The sequence below is a fragment of the Bos grunniens genome, chromosome X (assembly GCF_055505025.1).
Source record: "Bos grunniens cultivar Pamir isolate PY7600 chromosome X, Bosgru_T2T1.0, whole genome shotgun sequence".
NCBI classification, from domain to species: Eukaryota; Metazoa; Chordata; class Mammalia; order Artiodactyla; family Bovidae; genus Bos; species Bos grunniens.
In genome coordinates this window covers 68,993,744-69,018,193 of record NC_141194.1, presented here as the reverse complement: position 1 = coordinate 69,018,193, position 24,450 = coordinate 68,993,744, and the positions used below count along the sequence as shown (strand labels likewise).

At 41.1% G+C, this 24,450-nt stretch overlaps 2 protein-coding genes across 3 annotated transcripts in view; one reads left to right on the top strand and one right to left on the bottom strand.

The window, feature by feature from the left end:
- TAF9B (TATA-box binding protein associated factor 9b) overlaps positions 1-14,883 on the top strand; it is a 25,930-nt gene extending 11,047 nt beyond the window's left edge. The window contains exons 7-8 of one of the 2 annotated variants that reach the window (XM_086387298.1): positions 12,035-12,177; positions 12,851-14,883. In XM_086387298.1, coding sequence (XP_086243424.1) covers positions 12,035-12,177; positions 12,851-12,877 — 170 coding nt within the window. In that variant the 3' untranslated portion in view covers positions 12,878-14,883. Of the gene's footprint in view, positions 1-12,034; positions 12,223-12,850 lie in introns of those variants that run through there. The other variant, XM_086387297.1, reaches the window with a different exon arrangement.
- PGK1 (phosphoglycerate kinase 1) lies at positions 1,844-24,450 on the bottom strand. Its single transcript, XM_086387296.1, has 11 exons — positions 24,322-24,450; positions 17,991-18,041; positions 15,222-15,377; positions 14,967-15,111; positions 11,573-11,676; positions 10,805-10,924; positions 4,845-4,959; positions 4,418-4,597; positions 3,072-3,249; positions 2,708-2,806; positions 1,844-2,321 (listed from the first exon to the last, which is right to left on the bottom strand). The coding sequence occupies exons 1-11, from the start codon at positions 24,384-24,386 to the stop codon at positions 2,281-2,283; spliced, it is 1,254 nt and encodes a 417-aa protein (XP_086243422.1). The 5' UTR covers positions 24,387-24,450; the 3' UTR covers positions 1,844-2,280.

Here is a 24,450-nt window from a genome sequence, read left to right as displayed (position 1 = left end):
TATAGCAGGTACTCAAATATTTGGCTGTTGGCATTTCCCCATTCATTTTCTGGATTAATGACTAAAATAAATGGGGAAGATCCTGGAAACGGAGTCTAGTAGAAAGCACTCATACAATTGGGTTGATGGATGGATGAATTGGCAGTTGTAGAGTCTTAGGTTTATGGGCATTTACAATTCTTTCAGTTCCTTTGTACATTTGAAATAAAATGTTGGGGGAAAGGTAATCAGTAGGGGAAAAAAGTCATCAGTAGGCTGAAGCTCTGGCCCTGCTATGACATTAATTCACTGGATCAATGGGTAGTATCACTAGGCCTCACCAGCAAAAAGAGTGTACTAGAATTCCTGCTTTTCACATAAGGTTATAGCATACTATTAGAGGTATATAGAAACATGGTGTTTTTTTAAGATTAACTACAGCTATGAGGACAGTATTAATTAAAATACAAATGAACTTTTAGAAAAAAATTCAAGCCTTCAAAATTTGTTTAAAGCAGCCACCAAAATGTTCTTTTGCTGTTCTATCCAGGGTTAAGCAAAAGGTAGAATAAATAATATTTATTAATATTAATAAAATAGTCTACAGTAATCATCTCAGAGAGGCACAATGAAAAATCACCAGCCAAACCTGGATTTTAATCCCTGCTATTACTTACTGGCTCTATGATTGTGGCCAATAGTTTAACTATCTCTTTATCCAATAAAGGTGAAATATATACTCTAGTAAGTAAAACGCCCAGTAGAAAAATTCTGGTTAAACACGACCTTTTGAAAATACATGTTTACTTCTGCTCATTCCTGAAACTCCATTAAAATGACAGGAACAAGAAAGGAGGGACAATTACAAGGACAGTAAAAGAATCATGTCATTGGAATTACTTTGATCTTTTGATACAGTGTCATTAGATTTTCAGCAATAACAATGAATCAAAGCCTCTAATTCTGAGAAACTGCTGTGTAGGCTGAAATTCTACATATAACCAAATAGGCAAATATGAGTTAGATAAAGATATCTTCAGACACACAAAAATTTTACCTCCTAGGCACTCAATTTCTCATAAAGCTAATGGAGTCTTATGTTTCACAAAAGGAAGAGTAAAAGAAGAAAGGGTGGGGAGGGGAAGAGATTCAGGAAAGGGAAGGCCCAACACAGGAGTTTAAAGAAATCCCCAAGAGCTACCCCAGAGATTTCCTCTGGAAAGAAACCCCAGGGCAACAGCTATACAGGCAATCTAGGGGGCATCCAGGACAAACTGGAACAGGAACACAAGGACTCCAGAAGGGACATCTCTAATAAAAATGAACCAACTGGGACTTACCCCAGTGGTCCAGCAGTTAAGACCATGCTTCTGGCTGCAGGGGGCCCAGGTTTGATCCCTGCTTAGGAAGTTCCACATGCCACACAGTGCGGCCAAAAGAAAAAAAGAACCAACTGGTACGTTTGAGTATGTTGGGAATGAATCAGTGATAGATACACAGAAAAAAAGACACCAAGTTTTAAAACTATTTTTTAACTCCAAAGAAAAAAGGTATATAAGGAAATATAATCATGGCATAGTTCAGCTATGAATTGTAGTTATAATCACAATGTAGGCTTCTATTAATTAAATCTCAAATTATGACAAAACTATACTGGGAGAATCAAATAGGGGAAGTATATATGGAACAGAGGCTATAAGGGAGCTAAATCTCCCCATGTATGAAATTAACAGATACCTTGTTTAGGAAATCGAGATGTTAACAGTTTAAGCATGTTACTTAGAATCATGGACACAGATGACCTGACCCCTTCCTCAAGATTCTGTTCTCATCCTAAATAACAAAATAGGACAGGAAAAAAAAATCCAGTTTCAATGGATCTTTTTATTTAATGTGTCATCAACTTCATCTCCCTCCGTACCAATAATTGGAATTTCATCTTGTTTTCATGCTGAGTGGTAAAGCAATGACAAAGCTAATCAGAATAAGCTACTTCAGAAAGAGAACTAAGCTAACACAGCCCACTTTAACAGGCATAATATAAATATATGTACTCTAGAATGCACAACGGTTTAGTCTCTAAGAAATTCAAATGGGATCTTGAAGAATGTAGGCAATTCCCAGGTACAGCAAAGATGAGCTGAGATGTTCTGCAACTGTTTGAGGGTTCCTGGCACTACATCCCTTGGCTACTAGCTGATTCTTGACAAAGGGGAAGACATTAGCTAATGCCAAGTGGAGATGCAGACAGTGCTATGTTGACTTAGGGGCTATGCACAGGAACCAGAAGGCAGAAAAGTACTAAACACTGCTGAGAGCATCCACTCCAGGAAGCACTTTACCTGTTTTTGAGAGAACACACAAACACACAAACACACACACACGGTCAGCATTACTATAAGATCCACTAAGCCAGATCTGTCCCCTCCTATCTTCCTAATAACATAGCAGTTCTTCTCTAGGATATATGGCCAGGAGTTGAGTAACTTCTATATTCTGGGCCCCAGGTATACTAGTGTGTAACCTCTTTGAGAATAAAAGTCTTCCCATCCGGCCCTCCCCACATCAAATGGAACCCAGGAGCTTTACTTGACGTTCCTCCTTTTGTATTGCCCATGACTTCTAATGACAACCCTACCACCTACTGTCTCCACCCCATTCTACTTTACTCTTACTGCATAAACCCTGTCATTCCTCCAAATAAGCCAAAAACATTAAAGATCCTCACCTTCCAGGAGCTCTAAACTGGCACCACCCCCAGTGCTCACATGACTGACTTTATCCTCTGTGTTCCATTTGGCACAGCAAGTAGCAGTGTCTCCACCACCTGTTGAACAAAAGCCAAATAAAAAGGGGAAAGAAGAGAAGAGAAAAAAGACTGGCACCAAAATTATAAGGCACTGTGTTCTCAAGCCCAAAAGGTAGCTGATAACCCCCCAACTCCATCTCATTTAGAGGTTTCTCCATGAATCATATACCCACTTAGCTCTCAAGATCCACCCAGCACCAAGGAACCTAGGAAAAGTGAACTATTTCTCCTCTACTTTCCTCTGATCTGCTAGCTCACATGGCATTAGCTTTGTACCCTTTACCTATGATGGTGATGCAGCCCCTGGAAGTGGCTTTCACCACCTCATCCATAAGGGCTTTGGTTCCTCGGGCAAAAGCTTCCCATTCAAATACACCCACAGGTCCATTCCACACGATCTGCTTAGCCCGAGCAACAGCCTCAGCATACTTCTTACTGCTCTCAGGACCACAGTCCAAGCCCTAAAAGGCAGATTTAAAAAGAGAGGATGAGCTACCAAGAAAAGCTACTTAGAGGAGCAAATACCACACCTCCACCAAAACCAGAACTCAAGGCTGAATATCAGAGTGTCTTCTAGAACTAAAAGATACAAGATACATTTCATTCTTTAAAATTACAAACTTGTTCATATCCTTTACGGAAGATCAAGTCTAAGGGAAAACCTCAAAAGTTATTTGATAAAAACATTTTTAGCCACATTATTTTATGACTGTACTAGCTCAGTGGTTTTCAACTAGGGTCAATTCCACCCCTCCCTAGGGAACACATGGTAATAGCTCAACATTTTTGTCTATCATGATTTAGAGGTGGTAGGGAGTTGCTACTTAGTATCTAGTGGGCAAACAGTCCTTATACATTCTACAATGCAACAACAGCCCTCCATAACTAAAACTACCTGAGATGTCAGTAGTGCCGAGGTTGAAAAACACTAAACTAGATCAGTGGTGCTCAAACCTTGTGGTGCATCAGAATCATCAGGATGGCTTGTTAAAGCACAAATTTCTGGGCCCTACTCCCAGTTTCTGCTTCAGCAGGTTGGGAGAAGGGGGCAGGAATTTGCAGTTTTTAACAAGCTTCAAAATGATGCTGCTGTTCTTGGAACCACACTTAAAGCCACATGCCTAACAAAAGGACAGTGACTAAGCAAAGTAGTATGTCAACATTAACAATTTTCTACAGATATTAGAATGATAACAAATGGAGAGTACTACAATCAACTATTTAAATAAGTCCTTAATATACACATAGATTTTTCCCTGCTTGTAATAATTGTACTACTTTAATGTTTTCATATACAAAAAAATTCTTATACAGGGTTCTAGGCAGAAATAATAATATTTAATCCAACAGAACAGCCCAAACTATGAAAGTACATAGCATCATCCACAGCAATCAGTTAAGTACTTAATAAACATTAAATAGATGAAGAAACAAAAGCAGTTTTGCCCTCACTTTTCAAATGAAAAGTCTTAGCAGCAATCTGATACCACTGCTTTTGCCCCATGGACTCTCCCTGAAGGAAGGGCTCACTGCCATATTTGGAGCACTTCCTTTAATTTTTTATTAGTTGAATGAATGATACCAAAATGTATTTGTTCACTCATACTACCAACCACCCAAGTGACTCACCATCCAGCCAGCAGGTATGCCAGAGGCCACAGTGGCTTGGCCAGTCTTGGCATTCTCATCAAACTTATCAGCAGTGACAAAGTCAACAGGCAAAGTAATCTTCACGCCATTCTTGTCAGCTTTGGACATCAGGTCTTTGACAATCTTGGATCCCTCTTCATCAAACAAAGAAGTGCCAATCTATATAGGGAAGTCAAGATGAGGAAGGTCAGCCTATATACTAAGAATGTGGTTACCTCACAAAGCAGACAGTATGAAATACAGCACAATATAAAGGAATAATTCTAAGACAAAAGAAAAACAACTTGCAAAATAAATAAAAATGGAGTTTTTAGGGCTCATGCCATAAGCTAATTTCCTTTGTAAATTTACATAACCTATTTCTCATGGAGAGCTATTTCACATCTACTTGGCATCGGTTTCCTACCTCCATGTTGTTGAGCACCTTAAGGAAGGTAAAGGCCATTCCACCACCAATAATCATTTCATTGACTTTGTCCAGCATATTACTGATCAGCTGGATCTTGTCTGCAACTTTAGCTCTGGAAGGGAAAGCAAGAATCATCACCAAAAGAACAAAGGACTAAAGAGCTGGTATTACACAAAGCCTGAGGTTTTATATCAAGGGACAGGAACAGAGAAATGTCCCACAGAGTGAGAAAAGTACTGGCTCTCAGCCTGGTGCTCTGTGAAGACCTATAGGGGTGGGATGGGGGTGGTGGGAGGAAGTCTCAAGAGGGAAGGGATATATATATTCTTATAGCTGATTCATGTTGTTGTACAGCAGAAACCAACACTGTTAAGCAATTATCCTCCAATTAAACATTAAAAAAATATTTCTTAAAAAGTACTGGCTAGCTTTGCCCTATGTTTCTCCAACACGAAAAAGCCAATCCATTACTAAGAAATCTTTTTAAGGTGTGGCTCTTGGCCAAGAAGGGCTTAGAAGACTTGCAATCATCTAAAGAAATCACAAGTTCCAAATAGATCTGTTTTGTCCCTCTTATTCCCCCAAAATCAAAGGTCAAGACTGGTAATTATACTTGAGAAAGATTGCTAATTGTGGGATCCCTAAGCTCACTGAGAACTGTCCTAACCCTAAAGCAGGTATCAAATTACATACCAAACAAATATATACTGAGCAAAAATAGACAAGATATTCACACTCTTAGGTCCATGTTTAGTTGCTGGAACATTTGCTTTATGGCATTCATTATTCTATCGGACCACTTGATTCAACACATTGGTTGTGGGACTTCCCTGGTAGTCCAGTGCCTAAGACTTTGCATTCCAACGCAGGGGGTGTGGGTTTGATCCCTGGTCAGGGATCTAATATCCCACATGCCTCATTACCAAAAAAACAAAATGTAAAACAGAAGTAATGGTGTAATAAATTCAATAAAGACTTTAAAAATGGTCCACATCAAAAAAAAAAAATCTTAAAAAACACTGAGTACTTACTCTGTGCCAAGCACTGTTCTAGGTCTTTAAGAAACATAAACATCACTGGGCAAAAGCAAAGATCCCTACCCCCTTGGAGCTTATATTCTAGAAGAGGGAAATAAGATAATCAACACAGATGTACCTTTCACCTCCCTGTGAGAGAAATATACATATCTAAACAGAAGAAATGGAGAAGGCGATGGCACCCCCCTCCAGTACTCTTGCCTGGAAAATCCCATGGATGGAGGAGCCTGGTGGGCTGCAGTCCATGGGGTCGTGAAGAGTCGGACACGACTGAGCGACTTCACTTTCACTTTTCACTTTCATGCATTGGAGAAGGAAATAGCAACCCACTCCAGTGTTCCTGCCTGGAGAATCCCAAGGATGGGGAAGCCTGGTGGGCTGCCGTCTATGGGGTTGTGCAGGGTCGGACACGACTGAAGCGACTTAGCAGCAGCAAACAGAAGAAAGGAGAAGGCAATGGCACCCCACTCCAGTACTCTTGCCTGGAAAATCCCATGGATGGAGGAGCCTGGTAGGCTGTAGTCCATGGGGTCGCTAAGAGTCAGACATGACTGAACGACTTCCCTTTCACTTCTCACTTTCATGCATTGGAGAAGGAAATGGCAACCCACTCCAGTGTTCTTGCCTGGAGAATCCCAGGGATAGGGGAGCCTGGTGGGCTTCCATCTATGGGGTCGCACAGAGTCGGACAAGACTGAAGCGACTTAGCAGCAAACAGAAGAAAAACAAATTCACTTGAAGCACAACCTTTAAAATCCTTCACATAAGTAATGGCTTGCTTTCCACAAATATTCCTATATATCTAAGTGAAGTGAAGTTGCTCAGTCGTTTCTGACTCTTTGCAACCCCGTGGGATTCTCCAGGCAAGAATACTGGAGTGGGTTGCCATTTCTTCCAGGGGATCTTCCAGACCCAGGGATTGAACCCAGGTCTCCCGCATTGCAGGCAGACCCTTTAACCTCTGAGCCACCACGGCAGACCCCCCTATATATATCTAAATCCCACTTAAATAAGCAAATCACCTTGGGCTTATTTGCCTCTTCATTCAATAAACAAGATGATATCTATTCTGTAAGAGGCCTTATGCTAGGATTTGTGAAATGGAGGTTCAAAACAATAGTGATGTGGGAGAATGGATGGCAAGAGACTACTGATCTCTCACTTGTAAAGACTGAGCACCACCAAGAGTAAAAATGGATTAACTGCTTTATACAAAAACATACACATACACACACAGAGAGTGAGAGGGAAACAGAAAGGATGAAAAGAGACTCAACATATAAAGAACATGGGATATTCTATACATCAAATACCCTGTTTCTTCAACAAATCAATGGAATGAAAAATAATAAGAGGGAACTATTATAAAATAATTAGGGTTAAGGTTATAAAAAATAGGAGAAGGCAATGGCACCCCACTCCAGTACTCTTGCCTGGAAAATCCCATGGATGGAGGAGCCTGGTAGGCTGCAGTCCATGGGGTCGCTGAGAGTCAGACACGACTGAGCGACTTCACTTTCACTTTTCACTTTCATGCATTGGAGAAGGAAATGGCAACCCACTCCAGTATTCTTGCCTAGAGAATCCCAGGGATGGGAGAGCCTGGTGGGCTGCCGTCTATGTGGTCGCACAGAGTCAGACATGACTGAAGCGACTTAGCAGCAGCATTATAAAATAAAATATACCTAACAACCAAATGGCACCCCATTCTAGTACTCTTGCCTGGAAAGTCCCATGGACAGAGGAGCCTGGTGGGCTGCAGTCCATGGGGTCGCGAAGAGTCGGACACGACTGAGTGACTTCACTTTCACTTTTCACTTTCATGCATTGGAGAAGGAAATGGCAACCCACTCCAGTGTTCTTGCCTGGAGAATCCCAGGGACGGGAAGCCTGGTGGGCTGCCGTCTATGGGGTCACACAGAGTCGGACACGACTGAAGCGACTTAGCAGCAACAACCAAATACAATGCATAGACTTCATTTAGATCCTTATTCAAACAAACTGACTGTAAAAGACATTTCTGAAATGATGGAGAATTTCTGAATATAGACTGGGTATTGGATGACAGTATTAATAATAAGACTCTTAAATTTTGTTAGGTTTAACAGGTGGTTATTTTAAAAGAAATCTCAAGCTATGAGATGTATACAGAAGTATAAGAAATGAAATTATATGATATCTAAGGCTTGCTTTCAAACACTCCTGACATAAAAAGGATTAGAGGACAGATGAAACTGGATTGGCAAAAATGCCAGTAATTATTAGAACAGGGTAATAGGTACCTGTGAGTTTATTATACTATTCTTTCAACTTCTATAATGTTTGAATGTTTCTACAACAATGTTTTGGGTTTTTTTCTCTTTTTGGCCACACTGCATGGCTTGTGGAATCTTAGTTCCCTTACCAGGGGTAGAATCTGGGCAGTGAAAGCAAGGAGTCCTAACCACTGGACCACTAGGGAATTCCCAACAGAATAATTTTTTTTAATTAAATATAAATTCTTCACCTATATTGTTAATGTTCTCAGGGACACTACATTGCAAGAAAGGTGGCCAAAAAAAACCCTCCGTGTAAACTTCCCCCAAATAGCAATTTTAGGCAGAGTCCAAAACCTAATCATAAGCACTAGGTAGCACTCACTCCCATATTCCAGGTCTAGAGAAGGACTGAGAACAAAACTCAAGTCCTAGTCTCCAGAGAAGCAAAGATCAGAGGCTGACCTTTATAATCCAGTGCACAAGAGTGGCAATGCTTCCAGGACACAGATTCAAGTACCTACCTTAACTATTTTTAGGACCCTGAAACTGGGCTCATGAAGCCTGGAGAGTAACTATGCTACCTGAAATTGACACCCAACTCCAGAATCAGCTTTCATAGGGAAATGCTGAGTGTGTTCAGTCCCATGGGAAAAAAATACCCTGCTCATAAAAGGGTCAGGAGCATCTAGCCATAAAGAGGCTGCTATCTAGAGAGTCGTGCCAAGTGACAAGATCTTATCCAGGAAGTCCCAGGTCTCTGTCCCTACTTTATCACCTAAAATGTATCCTCCTAGTCTCTTGACCTACACTTCTGAAATTTCTACTTTTAACTAAACCAGTAGCATATCACTATTCAGAGTACTTTTCCCCATAGGAGAAAATATAAAAAGGTATCGGATCTGAAAAAATGAGTTCCAAACAATATATTCAACACATATAAGGAGGTTTTCATATCTGAAAGGCTCAAGTGCTTCAAAAATTGTTAGATGAGCATTAGTGGGTAATAGTGGATCTTTCCAATTCTTCTCCCCAGAACCATTTTCTATCCTTTCTAGCCCTGTTCTCTGTCCCAGGAGGCTGACCTGCATAGACTGCATCAAGGAGGTCCTCTGCCCTCTGACATCCAGCTGGGTTGCAGCCCATTGTGGGTAAGAGGGGATACATCAATAGGACATTAAAATGAGATCAGAGTATCTATTTCCCTGGCTCCTTCCCTGCTAGATGACTATCCTCCATCCCTTGACCAAAGGCTATACAGTTCTTATCAGAGGTCCATCTCCACACAACTACCCTCTCTGGATTCTGGTAACCATCACTTCCCTTTTGCCCTTCAGGTCTAAGGGTGGTGATGATGGTTTCCTCAGATGACTGTATAGTCCCTTTTGTGTTTCCCTAAACCCCACCCACACCTTTGCAGATACTCCCTTTATTAAATTTTCCTCAGTCACCCAGTTTGATTGTGCTAATAACAATAAACCACCCAATTTATGGCCTCATGCTTGTGCTCAGTCACTTCAGTTATGTCTGACACTTTGTGACCCTATGGACTGTAGCCCGCCAGGCTCCTCTGTCCATGGGATTTCCCAAGGAAGAATACTGGAGTGGGTAAGCTATTCTGTCCTCCAGGGGATCTTCTTGACCCAGGGATTGAACCCACGTCTCCTGCAGCTCCTGTATTGCAGGCAGATTCTTTACCACTGAGCCATCAAGGAAGCCCAAGTTATGGCCTACTAGTAGGTAGGCCCAGATATTGAAGAAAGTGGGGAAAACCAATAGACCATTCAGGTATGACCTAAATCAAATCCCTTATGATTATACAGTGGAAGTGAGAAATAGATTTAAGGGACTAGGTTTGATAGAGTGCCTGATGAACTATGGACGGAGGTTCGTGTCATTGTACAGGAGACAGAGAGCAAGACCATTCCCAAGAAAAAGAAATACAAAAAAGCAAAATGGCTTTCTGAGGAGGCCTTACAGGTAGCTGTGAAAAGAAGAGAAGTGAAAAGAAAAGGAGAAAAGGAAAGATATACCCATTTGAATGCAGAGTTCCAAAGAACAGCAAGGAAAGATAAGAAAGCCTTCCTCAGGGATCAGTGCAAAGAAAATAGAGGAAAATAATAGAATGGGAAAGACTAGAGATCACTTCAACAAAGGTCTGTCTAGTCAAGGCTATGGTTTTTCCAGTAGTCATGTATGGTTGTGAGTGTTGGACTGTAAAGAAAGCTGAGCGCTGAAGAATTGATGCTTTTGGACTGTGATGTTGGAGAAGACTCCTGAGAGTCCCTTGGAATGTGAAGAGATCCAACCAATCCATCCTAAAGGAGATCAGTCCTGAGTGTTCATTGGAAGGACTGATGTTGAAGCTGAAACTCCAATACTTTGGCCACCTGATGCAAAAAGCTGACTCATTTGAAAAGACCCTGATGCTAGGAAAGACTGACGACAGGTGGACAAGGGGATGACAAAGGATGAGATGGTTGGTTAGCATCACCGACTCAATGGACATGAGTAGACTCCAGGAGTTGGCAATGGACAGGGAGGCCTAGTGTGCTGCATTCCATGGGGTTGCAAAGAGTCAGACACAACTGAGCGACTAAACTGAACTGAACTGAACCAGGTATAAAACACTACTTAAAGCATGATCTTGAAGAGTTCTCTGTACCCGCCCAGGATGGCCAGGAACGGTCGCTCAGGGCTCTCCAAGGCCTTGGCAAAGTAGTTCAACTCCTTCTTCATCAAAAAACCTCCAGCCTTCTTTGGCAGATTTACTCCTACCATGGAGCTAGAAAGGAACAGAGACATTCAAATTTTAGTCAATCCTTAGCAATTCTCCCAATTCTAAAGGCCTTCTCCTTATCACTGAAATACTTTCACTTTTGAGACACCAGGACACCATGGTTTTCATCCCCAAACTACAACAAAACACTTAAGTACAAGATAAGGTTTTTGGCTAATAATGCAGGATAAAGCATAATAATGCAGTGAAAAGCAACTACCTTAAGTAGAATTTAAGATACCCAATTAATAGTCTTCAGGCCAAGGGTTTAACCACAATAAATTATCAGCCAGGTGATGCCAACAGGGAAGGATTCCTCGGTTTGCTTCCTACTGATAGCCTAAGACTCTGCTCCCACAGCAATCACAAAGGGAGAGCTCTCCATGAAATATCCGAAGTAAGACAAAACAACATCTTCCTAAAGCTCGACAAAAAGTTCCACAATCCTCAACATTTTTTACTTTTATTTCATCTTTAGATCAGGGATACTCAACAAGAACCACAGTTTTATTTGTAGCTCCAATTAGAGATAGAATCCAAAAAGACCACAATACAACACAGAAATTTCCAAAACTATTCCAGAGCTTTGGCTGCTTAAGTAAACAGAGAAATAATGCTCTCCCCGTTTGACAATGAACAAAAAACTTTTAGTACCTGTGGGCTCGGTGAGCAGTGCCAAAAGCATCATTGACATAAACATCCCCTAGCTTAGAAAGTGAAGCTCGGAAGGCTTCTATTTTGGTTGGCTCAGCTTTAACCTGAAGAGAAAAACAAAAAAGGGAGATATTGATGATTCCAAAGAAACTATAAAAGCATTTCATACCAAGAGTCCTCTTCAACATATCTAAAGACTCTGAGTTGGCAGGATAGCAATTTTTAAAACTAGCAACAGGATCTGTTCTTTCTTCCAAATATTCCAGATCTTTTGCTCATTTCTGTATGTTTCTGCTCTCCTTTGCCTTCCCTCAAATTGCAAGCCTAAGATTCCTAAATCACAGCTTAACCTCTAATCACATCCTACTGGTCTCTCTCCAGCTCCTAGGACAAAATACAAATTATCCTTCTCTCTCCTTGACTCATTGCTTCATTTTAACATATTCTCCTTGTAAAATTTAGGATTATACTTGTGTCAAGCTGCTAGCTGCCAAGACTCATACATATTTCTCATGAAAGCAACAAGGACAAGCTGGGACAGAGAAGGCAGATGGAAACCTGACAACAGAAAAGCACCTCAGAAACACTGTATATATCAAAAGGAGGTAATTCATATAGCTTTCCCTGGAAGTTAGGCATCTGAGAAAACAATATACTTCTACAAAAAAGACAGAGGACAGAAAGTTGATGTAAAACATACGGCTTTGAATGTCAGCTCATTATCCAGGGATACTACCCTTTTCATAGGGGAAAGAAAGCAGGACAGCACGATAAACAATGAGTCTCCAGTAAGAAACAAAGCAAAGATGCATAGAAAACCAGATGAGGGGGATTATGACAGAGAAGTATCAAAGCAGATGTTTAGTCACTGTCCACTCCCCTTCTCCTATATATTGAAATGAAGAAGGCTGTCACAAAGAACGGGCTTTCCTCTAGTGGCCCAAAGAACACAGGGGCACTAATGCTAAAACTAAAGTGTAGAGCCCCCATAATCTCTTTAAAATGGAATATTATCTGCCACCGCTGACTGCAAGATGTGTAGTCATGAAAACACTGCCCAAATGCCAGGAGACCTGGGTTCTAGGCCCACGTCTGACACTAATTTACTGTGTAACCTTTGTCAAGTTTTTCTCTATCCTTTCCCATCTATTAAAAAGGGAAGATAACTTCTCTAAGAACTGTTCATGGGAAAATGACACAAATTAAAAGCTATCTATGAAAAAGGTATTGTAAAAATTAGTAATAATCAGAACCTATTTCTCATTTTTTATCTGCCAGGAACCAGAAGGAAGAGAATGCTCCTAAAAGATAATGCAGGTACCCTGCATAAAGGAAAAAGTTCATGCCTCACTTCGTTTTTTATTCACTTTGAACTTATGGCTGGCTCGCTCCAAAAATTTCAAGCATGAAAAGCCACTGAACACTAAATGTAAAGTAAACTACCCACAAAGACATAGACTAGCACAGTTGGTTCATCACTTACTGTATATAACGATTTGCCTCAACCTGCCTCCTGCCATTTCTAAGCCCAAGAGTTTGAGTTTCAGCTTGAGTTTCAGTCTAAAAGGGCACCAAATTTTAGGTCAGCATTTAACTCCTACTACTGTAGCAAGACCATGCCAAAGGCAAGATAAGGCAAGACCTGAGCCTGCAGTGCTAAGAAAAGAAACTGCTTGAAAGCAGGCACTCTGATGACCTTAAGAAATGTCAGAAGCACAACAGGAGATTGAGATGCTAGCCTCAGAGCATCTTGTTCCCCAACATACTAAAGACATTAAGATTGGAAAGTATAAAGGGTGCTTTCTGATTCCCTTCTTATTTCTTAAGATAAGGAATGACAAGTACCTTCATATTTAAAAAAAAAAAAAAACAAAAAAACCTAGGTCTCAGGAAGGCAGTTATTTCTGGAGTTACTTCTCCACTGATCTCCAGTAGCATGCATGCCCAGTTGTATCCAATTCTTTGCGACCCTATGGACTGTAGCCCACCAGGCACCTCTGTTCACGGGATTTCCCAGGCAAGAATACTGGAGTAGGTTGCCAGTATTTTATGAATCCATTTAATGAATCATTTAATGAATTCATTTAATGAATCCTCCAGGGGATCTTCCCCACCCAGGGATCGAACCCAAGGCTCCTGCATTGGCTGGTGGGTTCTTTACCAATGAGCCATGTGAGAAGTCCAGCTTCCTTTCTACAAATAGGCAAATTCGAAATCATCCTCAAAAGAGCCAGCTCTATCATTTAGTATTTAAATCCTGGTTGTCAGGTCACGGTAATCTATGTTGTGGGTATCTATGGTTGCCTTTTAAAATTTTTTTGGTTTTTCCCCTATGGTTGCTTTTGTACAACAATGACAGAGTTGACTAGTTCCAACAGAAACCATACAAGGTTGTGACTGACCATCTGACCCACAAAGCCTACAATATTTGTTGTCTGACTCTTTACATAAAGTTTGCTTATTGATGGACTGAGCTACATACAAAGCCCAGCAACAGTACTCCTCCTCCTAACTTTAGTCAAATAACTGCCTTTCTGAGACCTAGGTTTTTTTTTTTTTAAAAATATGAAGGTACCTGTCATTCTTTATCTTAAGAAATTCAGAGAAAGATCCTTTACACTTAAGAAAAGTGCCTTAAACCCAAGGTAATATCATCATGACCATTATCTACCTAACTCAATCAAATGTTCCAAATAGTCCCTTTCCACTTGACTTACGAAAGTACTTTTTCTGGTCACATGATTCTTTTATAAGAAAACCCCAATGATATCAAATTTAATTTACTGTTTTAAAAGTAACAAGTTCAAGCTTTAAGTTAATTCCCCTTCTAAATAAAAATACAGATTATTCTTCCATAATACACTAGGGCCTGCTGCTTATAAAAACTGTTCTAGCCCTGACAAAAAAATCTAAAACTGGCTCTGCTGGAAGAACAGCTGGTATATCATGAATACTCACTCCCCATAACCACCTGTAAATGTCTGCTCTCAGTCCTTGGGAACAATAGCCTACATTCTGATAGGATATTATCACATACTATTAGAAAAATACATCTTCATATATCAAAGGCCAGGTGTGTAACAAAGGGACAATTAGAAGCAGCATGTTCACCAAATACTCTTACACCCAAATGGTGTTCACATCTTTCCAAGGTACTTCAAAAACACTTGAGCATGATGAGGAGGGCTTCCAGGGCTGGCAATATCTTACTCTCTGACCTCGGTGGTGGTTACACAGGTGTGCTTACTTTGTGATAATTCATCAAGCTGTGCATTTATATATGTATTTCAATAAAAAGGTGTCAAAATAAACATGAGCTTCTTCTATTCTTCAATCACAGTCTCATGTACTCAGCCCTCCTCACCCCTACTAATGTCGAAATCACAGGTCCTACCTTGTTCCCAGAAGCATCTTTTCCCTTCCCTTCTTCCTCCACATGAAAACGAAGGTTCTCCAGCAGGATGACAGACCCAGCAGCTGGGTCAGCACAAGCCTTCTCCACTTCTGGGCCCACACAGTCCTTCAAGAACAAAACATCCCTGGAGAGATTATGACACAGAAACACTTGAACAGTCTGAATGTTAAGAACCAGCAACAACATACTTGACAACATCTCCTGTCACAGAGTTGACAAGAGCCTGAAACATACTTGCCCAGCAGAGATTTGAGTTCTACAGCAACTGGCTGCAAGGAGTACTTATCAGGCATGGGGACACCATCAGGCCGGCCCAGGTGGCTCATAAGAACAACTGACTTGGCTCCACTGTCCAAGCAGTATTTGATGCTTGGAACAGCAGCCTTGATCCTGCAACCAAGAAGAGACAGCAAGTAGAATAAGGCTACTCCTAAGAATTAGTGAGAACTATTTTATTCATGGCCTCATAAAACATAAAGCCTTTCTTCTCCAAATCCCTTCAAATCTGTCAGCAACTCAGTGATGGTCCTCAGGTTCATGTGTAGGGGAAGAAGTTAATAGGATGTCAACCCTCTACCTAGGGTTATACAATTTCATCATGTTTTGCACCTTGTGCAGAAAAAAAATTAATATAGCAGGACGGAAACTGCTGTCTTCAGAAGGACCTGCTTGCGAGGTTGGCCCTTGGCTGGTGTCTGGGAACTTGGCTTTTGAGCTGGTCCTTCAGTTCTCTGACAAAGGCTGTTCACAGTTCCTAGATCATCTGTACAAACAGGTTTATATTCAACACTTGCTTCCCTCCAGGAGTAAGGAATTTTGGTAGCTGCTGGACAGAGGGTACCTATGTGATCAGCTCCCAGTAAAAATCTTGGGAGTTGAGTCTCTGAAGGGCTTTTCTGGGCAGAGATATCACACACAATTACTGCATTTTCACTGCTGGAGAAAAGGACCACACTTGGTGTCATGAGGGGGAGAGAGCATGGAAACCTAAGCATGGATTTCTCCAGATTCTGCCTGTGTCTTTTCCGCTTGCTGATCCTGTCATGCATCCTTTCACTTTAATAAACTTTAGCAGTGAATCCTTTCACCTTAATAAACTTTAGCAGTGAATCCTTCTAGTGAATCACCAAACATGTGGGTGCTTTTAGGGACCTCTGAAATACCCTAAGTGTTTGACTTTGGAAGAAATATAAAATTCTCAAATTTTGAAACCATTAAAAGAAATTTTGGGAAAACTGAAAAAACGTTACTTTTCAGTACCCATTACAAAATCCTAAGTCACTTTTTATGTAGGATAAAATAAATACATTATATAAAATGTGGTTTACATAACACATTGCGTTTACTAAATTATAGTTTAACCAAAAATTTATTTAACTTCTTTAAACACTTCAATTTTTGTTACAAACCCAATACTAACTTTCCATTCATGGCAGTACTTAAGAAATTAAACCTGATAACAAAGAAAATATTTATTTATTCAACAAATATTTGTTGAATGCTACTTTTGTAGCAGCTACTATATCAGATTCTGAGAATACAACAGTGAATAAAATAATTTCTGCTCTCACAGAAGTGATAAGAACTATGGAGAAAATAAAGCAAGGTACAGTGACAAGAACGACTGGAGAATAGTGGTGGAGGGGATTTTAGAGAGGGTAGCCAGGGAAGGTCTCTCTAATAAGATGACATTTCAGCAAAGAATGGAATAATAAAAAGCCAGGTTATATTTCTAACTATCTTATGCTATTTGGCAGATATAAAAACTCAATTATACCAAATAAACAAGAAACCTTCATCAGGTACATTTGCCCAATGAAACCAAATTAATCTTCAGTGCTTTCCCTTAACAGTCAAGTTCTATTAGTTCTAATGCTTCATTTTATTTATCAACTCCACGGATTTCTGAAAATGAAGATCTACTCGGACTTGTTTCTCTGCTTTCTACTCATAAAATACCTTGATAGGCATATTTCTAATTTTTTATGTATGTTGCAGAAAATAACAAAAAAGCCAAGAAGGGTCAGAGATGGCTTATACAAAGACCTTTCACTATGGTGCAGGAGGGATGTGCTTGACAGAATGCCAGGCTCTATTCTGGGGCCAATATCTAAAAATGTTCTAGGTCTATACCTGCACTGTCCAATATGGTAGCCATTAGCCACAGGGACCTCCTGAATACTGGATATGTGGTTAGCCAGACTGGTATGTTGTCTAAGAGTAAAATATGTATTGGATCTCAAATACTTAATACCAAAAAAGTTAAATGTTCCTTTCATTAATTTTTAATTGATTATATATTAAAATGATTATTTGGAGCTTACTGGATTAAATATATTAAAATTAAGTTAATCTGTTTGTTTACTTTTTAATGGGACAACTAGAAAATCTTAAATTACATGTGGCTTTTATTATATTTTTACTAGACAGCACAGGCCTAGATCATTAGAACATACCTTTCCAGCTCAAACCCTTCATTTAAAATAAAAATCTTTTAGAATCTAATCAAAAGCAAGAACAATACTATCACTTAAAATTTCTGCTTCTGAATCTAGAAGCCAAGACATGGACAGCCTGAACAAGACATGTGGAGAGCCTAAACTGACTGAAAGTATTACTTCCAAAGTCTTTTCCCTTAAATCAAAATTCTCAAAAACTGATTTTATGGGGGCCAGTTAGAATAGGGGCTTGTAAAACTACATGAACAGTTCTTCATTTTGCAGGAAAGCTAAGTAACCTTAAACCTTGATAATCTTTAAAAATGTACAACCTCAAATTCATCAAATTAAAAAAAAGGAGGAAAAAAATCACCTTCTTAAAATGATTTTTTTTCAATTTCTAAATTGTCATAAGAAAGCAAACCAGATGGTGGGTTGGTTGAAAGCCAAGATCATGCAGCTTAAGTTGCCATAATTCTACAATAAGAATGGAAAACCATTTCATTACATATACTCAGACCCACGTACATCTTAAACCTAGCTCAGGGTGTAGCAGGGACATTACCTCTGGTTGTTTGTTATCTGGTTGTTCTTCATAGGAACATTGAAGTCTACTCTGAAAAAGAAACAAAGTGTCAAGTTCAGAGCCACAATCAAATTATCATTCCCTCAAAGATTATGAGAGGTACTTTTAGTGAACCAGTTAAATAAGTGGAAGTTCAAAAGTCACCTTAAAAATAATCAGCAGTATTAGAAGATAGTGATTAGCCATGTGGAAGACAGTGGGAGTAGTGACTTAGACAGGACACCAGAGGGAGCTTCAGGGGTTCTGATATTGTTCTCTTTCTTGATGTTGGTGACAAATGTGCTCTTTCTGTGATAATTCTTTGAGCTTTTGATTTGTGCCCTTTTAAGTATGTATCTCACACTTTTTAAGAGGAAAATTTTTAAAAAATCACAGGAACAAGCCCTGAAGACCTGGGAAGCTGAAACTAGTTCCATCTAAAAAGATTTCTATATGGGCCCAGCATGCTACTATCTAACAATGGTGGCAGCCTGAAGGGTAAGGTTATAAAGAACACATCTGGATTCTGATTTCCCTGGTATTATTTCTGGGTCCTAATGAAGCAAACATTTCTCAAAAGAAAAAAAATGGAAAAATAAAACACACCAAGAGAGTATCATTCGTTTTGGACGAAGTTTGGGATCTCAGGACCAGAAAGAAACCCAGTGTCCAAGGCTAAGTTCACACAGTATCCTTCAAGCAAAACAGTCAATAACCATAAGATAGCTTCTTTCTAAAAGCCTGATAGGACATTTTGCTGTACACCTGAAACTAACACAATATTGTAAATCAACTATACTTCAATTTTTTTAAAAAACTTAATTAAAAAAAAAAAAAACCTGAGAGGATGGAACATGTGACCCTGCCCACCTAACAAACAGACAATCAGAAGAGAAGTGATCAAGACAGCACAGGCAGGGAATTCCCTGGCAGTCCAGTGGTTAAGACTCAGCGCTTCCACTGCCAAGGGTCCAGGTTCAATTCCTGGTTGGTGAACTAAGATCCCAAAAGCCACAGGGCATGGCCAGGGCAGGAGAAAAAAATATAGCAGTTTCCTTTCTTATGCAACTTCTTGCTGCTTTATCATTTTTAAGAACTTGTCATTCCTTCCCCTTTCTTCCAGATAGACTGGAACCTCAATCCCCTAGAAAGCAATGATGTGTGGTGGCTAGCTATCTGTAAGGTTTCACCTGCCAAGATCCTTTTTAAGTTGATTTCTTTTTCATCTATAGAATGGAGATGATAGTATCTACTTCACAGTTATTGTGAGAATTAAATGAGTTAGCGATCTGCAAAGTGCTTAGGAGAGTAACTGATAAACAGTGCCATAAAAGTGGTAACTATTATTATTCATGTGAGGACTTCTCCAAAACATGATTCTGTGATCTAAAAGGCACATCAACCATTACTAAAAACAGCTAGCAGCACGCACCAAAGGACAACAGTGAAGGTGTGACTGATTCAAAAAGACTTGTTGCTGTGTCTGACCATAAAGCTCCATCACTAGTCCTTCCTCTCTTAGGCTGAGGCTTGGCAGACAATTACAAAATCCTAAACCAACTAAGAAGACCACCAATTTCCTATGTCTCCTAGGCCTGTACGCTACTTCACTGAAGAATAACCTTTCCAAAGAGGAGTTGAAGGATTAATTCTATATTCAAATACTTTATTTAAAATCTTGAAAAATAAAAGCAGTATGCCTCTGAAAAAAGAAACAGTCTACTTAACTTCAGGCTACTTGATTCTGATTCTAAGCATCTTCTTTAAATATCCTAAGCAAGGCTCAGAGCATTCCAAAGAGGATAGAGTATCTCATCATGGATCATTTTCCCCCACCCTCTGCAGACTCCAAGAAGGCCCACATTCAAAAGGGTTAACAGCAAGGGGCCGAGCACAAGCCACCCCTTCAGTGCTGCTCCCTATCCCAGAGCCATGACACAGAAGAAATTCTCTAGAAACACTCAAGAATCTATCTCACCTATCCATGCTGCCATGGCATAGCTTACTGATGAGAAAAGGACTTATACTCTCTTCTCGTTGCTTGTGGATTACCTTCCCCCTAATGTTAACAACAGCTCTGCTTTTAACATCTCCTCTCTGAGGACTCCACCACAGACACTGCTCTGGCCTACACATTTCACTTATCCTGTGTAAAATCTGTACCCTTTCCTTTTCTATTTCTCTTAATCCTGAGCTCAGCCTCAGGAACAAAGTCAGATATCACTACACACCACTCATATCAGAGTGGATGAAATAAAAAATGACATCAAGAGTTAGTGAGGATGCAGAGAAATTGATCACTCATACGCCCGTAGGAATGTAAAATGATGCAGCTGCTTTGGAAAACAGTCTGGAAATTCCTCAAAAGGTTAAGCATGTGTGCTAAGTCTCTTCAGTCATGTCCGACTCTTTGCGACCCACTGGACTGCAGCCTGCCAGGCTCCTCTGTCCATGGGATTCTCCAGGCAAGAACACTGGAATGGGTTGCCATGCCCTCCTCTAGGGGATCTTCCCAACCCAGGGACTGAACCCAGGTCCCTGGCATTGCAGGCGGATTCTTTACTGTCTGAGCTACCAGGGAAGCCCAAGAATACTGGAGTGGGTAGCCTATCCCTTCTCCAGAGGACCTTCCCAGGAATCGACCTGGGGTCTCTTGCATTGCAGGTGGATTCTTTACCAGTTCAGCTACCCAGGAAGCCCATACCACAGACTACTATTCAGCAATCCAAGGAATGAACGACTGATACATACAACAATATGGATAAATCTCAAGGGCGTTATGCTGGGTGAAAAAAATGCCATGTGTGATCCCACTTATATAACATATTGAAATAAAATTATAGAAATGCAGGACAGATTAGTAGTTACCAGGGGTTTAGGAATGGAGGGAGAGGGGCCAAGATGCTAAAGGATGACACATAGGGAGATCTTGGTGCTGCTCAAAGAAAATTAGTTTTGTATCTTGGATAGTGGTCGGAGTTACACAAATCTACACATGTTATAAAACAGCAAAGAACTATATGCTTTATTCTAATGTCAACTTCCTTCCTACTCTTGATATCGTACTGTAATTATGTAAGATGTATCCAATGAAGGAAACTGGGTGAACACAGGACCTCTCTATATTATCTTTGCAATGTTCTGTGAACATATAACTATTTCAGAATGAATCTTAAAAATATTAATTTAGTTGTAATAAGGATATCAAGTCTCTATCACCTGAAATCTCAGAAGTCCAGGCCCAGTTCCATTAAAAGCTCTCCAAGAAACCATTCCCACCCTTACTTCACTGTCCCTGATCAGGAAATAGGGGTATTATGGCTCTCTTAGAGGGCTTCCCTGGTGGTTCAGACAGTAAAGAATCTGCCTGCAATGCAGGAGACCCAGGTTCAATCCCTGGTCAGGAAGATCCCCAGGAGCAGGAAATGGCAACCCACTCCAGTATTTCTGCCTGGAGAATTCCATGGACAGAGAAGCCTCGTGGGAGACCACGTGGTCGCAGAGAGTCAGACACGACTGAGCGACTCTCTGAGACTTTTTTTTTCTTCTCTGCTGTTTTTCCTCCCTGTTTCTTCTTCCACTACACCAACTTGTAGCTGTTGCTTAACAAGTTACAACAGGTTAGAGAAAAACTGTGAGGTTTGTAAAAAATGGAGGAGGGAGAGCAAGCAAAAGGGAAGTGCTTCACCAGTTGGCAAAGGAGTATGACTGGCAACCTATGAGAGAAAGAAAGGAAATGACACAGCAAAATTAAACAGGAAATTTACTCAAGGTCTATAAAGTCAAATGGAATCCTAAAAAACTGAGGTACAACCTGGTAATTATCCAGTCAGAGATTTCTGGCTATCAGGAAGTTCCCTCAACAAATCAGTCAATTTCCCTTGGCAGTTCAAAGCAGGGGCCCTAAACATCACAGCTCCCCTTTGCAAGACAAAGAAAGGAGGCTAGTAAAGCAGCCACTACTCTGGAGGCTCCACTTCGGGAACACTGCCAGCAACCACTACATAAAGGCAATTAAAACAAAAAGAAATTTGAGCTGACATGCAAAGCTACCTAGATTCTTGCAAAAAGCAATCCTACAATGTTCAAGAGCTCTTTTCAAGAGCTACATTAATAATCTGGGAAAAAAGCAACTTCCTGTCCTCAAATGAGATAAGTAGAATTTATCCAGATTACAGGGGGAAATTATTGACTGCAACCTTCAGCCGACAAAAGGTCTATTTTAACCTCTCCTTGTTCACTACATCCAAGAATTTAGAGGATATGGTTGGTAGGCAAGGAGACCCAAATTCTAGTTCTGGTTCTTCCACCAACGTGCTAGTTCAGTGACCTTGGATAGGTCATTTTCCACCAGCAAAACAGGACTAGCCAATCATTTCAAGGCTTACGGTTAATCTGTGTTAAATGAAACTTTGAGCCCTGGGGCAGAAACATATTTCAAATTAGGTCCAGAGGGAGAAAAGATAAGCACTTCCTCCAGTCTCACTCTCAACCAGCTCAGATAATTCCTCAAACCTGGGAAGAGAGGAGATAAAGCCTCAGACTGCAATTGTAGGTTCTCCAAGATATCGGAGAAGGCAATGGCACCCCACTCCAGTACTCTTGCCTGGAAAATCCCAAGGATGGAGGAGCCTGATGCAGTCCATGGGGTCGCTAAGAGTCGGATACGACTGAGCGAGTTCACTTTCACTTTTCACTTTCAAGCACTGGAAAAGGAAATGGCAACCCACTCCAGTGTTCTTGCCTGGAGAATCCCAGGGACAGGGGAGCCTGGTGGGCTGCCGTCTATGGGGTCGCACAGAGTCGGACACGACTGAAGTGACTTAACAGCCAAGATCTAGCTGCACGCCACTTTCCACTTGTCCTGTTTTTCATAAGTTCTATCCATCTTTCTTAAAAGCATCTGAGGGATAGACAGGGCCATTATCTAATACTAGGATGTCTGTGATTCCTACTCTGTTCAGATTGCAAAGGACTAGGTGATTTAGCAAAAGGGGACACCAGGCGTTTTTCATGGCCATAAGCTATTGGGTTCTTCTGATTATTGCCATAGCAAAGCAAAGCAGAAAAGGCCACTTGTAAACTAATAGTGGCCATAATGAAATTAGAGGGAAGGGGAGAGCTACATTAACTTTTAGGGCATCCACAAAGTACACCAATTCACAGCACCTACCTAGTTTAAGCCTTAAGTAAAGGGAGATCCCCTACTGCTTTCTGAACCGTTAATATAGAAAAGTTGCCCTCTCTTGAACCAGCCCAAATTGGGAAAGGATCACATCATTCACATGCCTGCCCATCAATCAACCACTTCCCTAAAAGGACAAGACTACCCAATGCTGTCAAGCCCTTATGCTGGCAAAAGCACCACCCTTGGATCCTATCAAGGTCAAGTCAGTTACATACCTAACTGAATTCCTGCAGTTAGCTCCTGACATGCACGAATGTACACGTTACAAAAAGGAGAAATGTAAATACTCCATACATCACACTAGTAATTTTGGCAAACAAGGGAGAAGCCATGTGGCCAGGGATCCACATGTTTGGAGTAAGAGACTCCAAGGCAGGTGGCTAGCCTTCCCCACTTCTAATATTCTAATATCCTGCTTCTCTAGCCACTTCTGGGAGTGAGGTTAGAGAACATCAAGAATGAGCAGCCACACCCTGCTCCACCATTACCCAGTGTGTGTCACAATCCTGATGCAAAACCCAAGGCCTGTGGTCCAAAGACACTACATGGCGGCAGAGGCCTGTTACATAAGCTCTGCAGGGCCTCCTTCGGTGCGCCCCACCCTACCTCACCCTCCTACCCTCCTACCCTCAACGCTTTAGTGGATTCTGCTCCTGAACAACATCCTCTGGGAAACATGTCCCTTTGGGCAGGGACCTTAGAAATGTGGGCCGTTTCTCATTTGTCTGGGGTGGTCTAGGGTGGTGGAGGAAGGAAAACTATCCAAATGACCTTTCAAGGTCCCTTCACTGGAGGCCTAGGGATCTGCAGGCTAAGCATCAGGTCCCACCTCACCAACTGAGAACTGGAGGCGACGGAACTGCCCTTCAGAAATAAGAAAAGAGGGCAAAATGGATCCCCGCAATCTGACCCTCCCTGGGAGGATCCACCCCAGCAAAGAGCAAATTCGGCTCAGTTTCTGGGCTGGGGAAAATGAGGTCAGAAACCGTTAAACCCGGGCAAAACCTCAGCCACAATGGTGGCCAGCCTTGCCCTACTGGGCTAGAGCCCTTGGGACCGACAGTAGGGCTAAAGGTCACTTGAGGCAGGAGGAAAAGAAGTCTGCCCCGGCCGGAGAGGCTGCGGGAGAACCCCGAGGATTACCTCATGACGACCCGCTTCCCCTTCACATCCAGCTTGTCCAGAGTCAGCTTGTTAGAAAGCGACATCTTGGCAATTCAGCTGCAGCGAGAGGCCAGGGGATGAGACAGCGGCAGAGACTGAGACCGACTC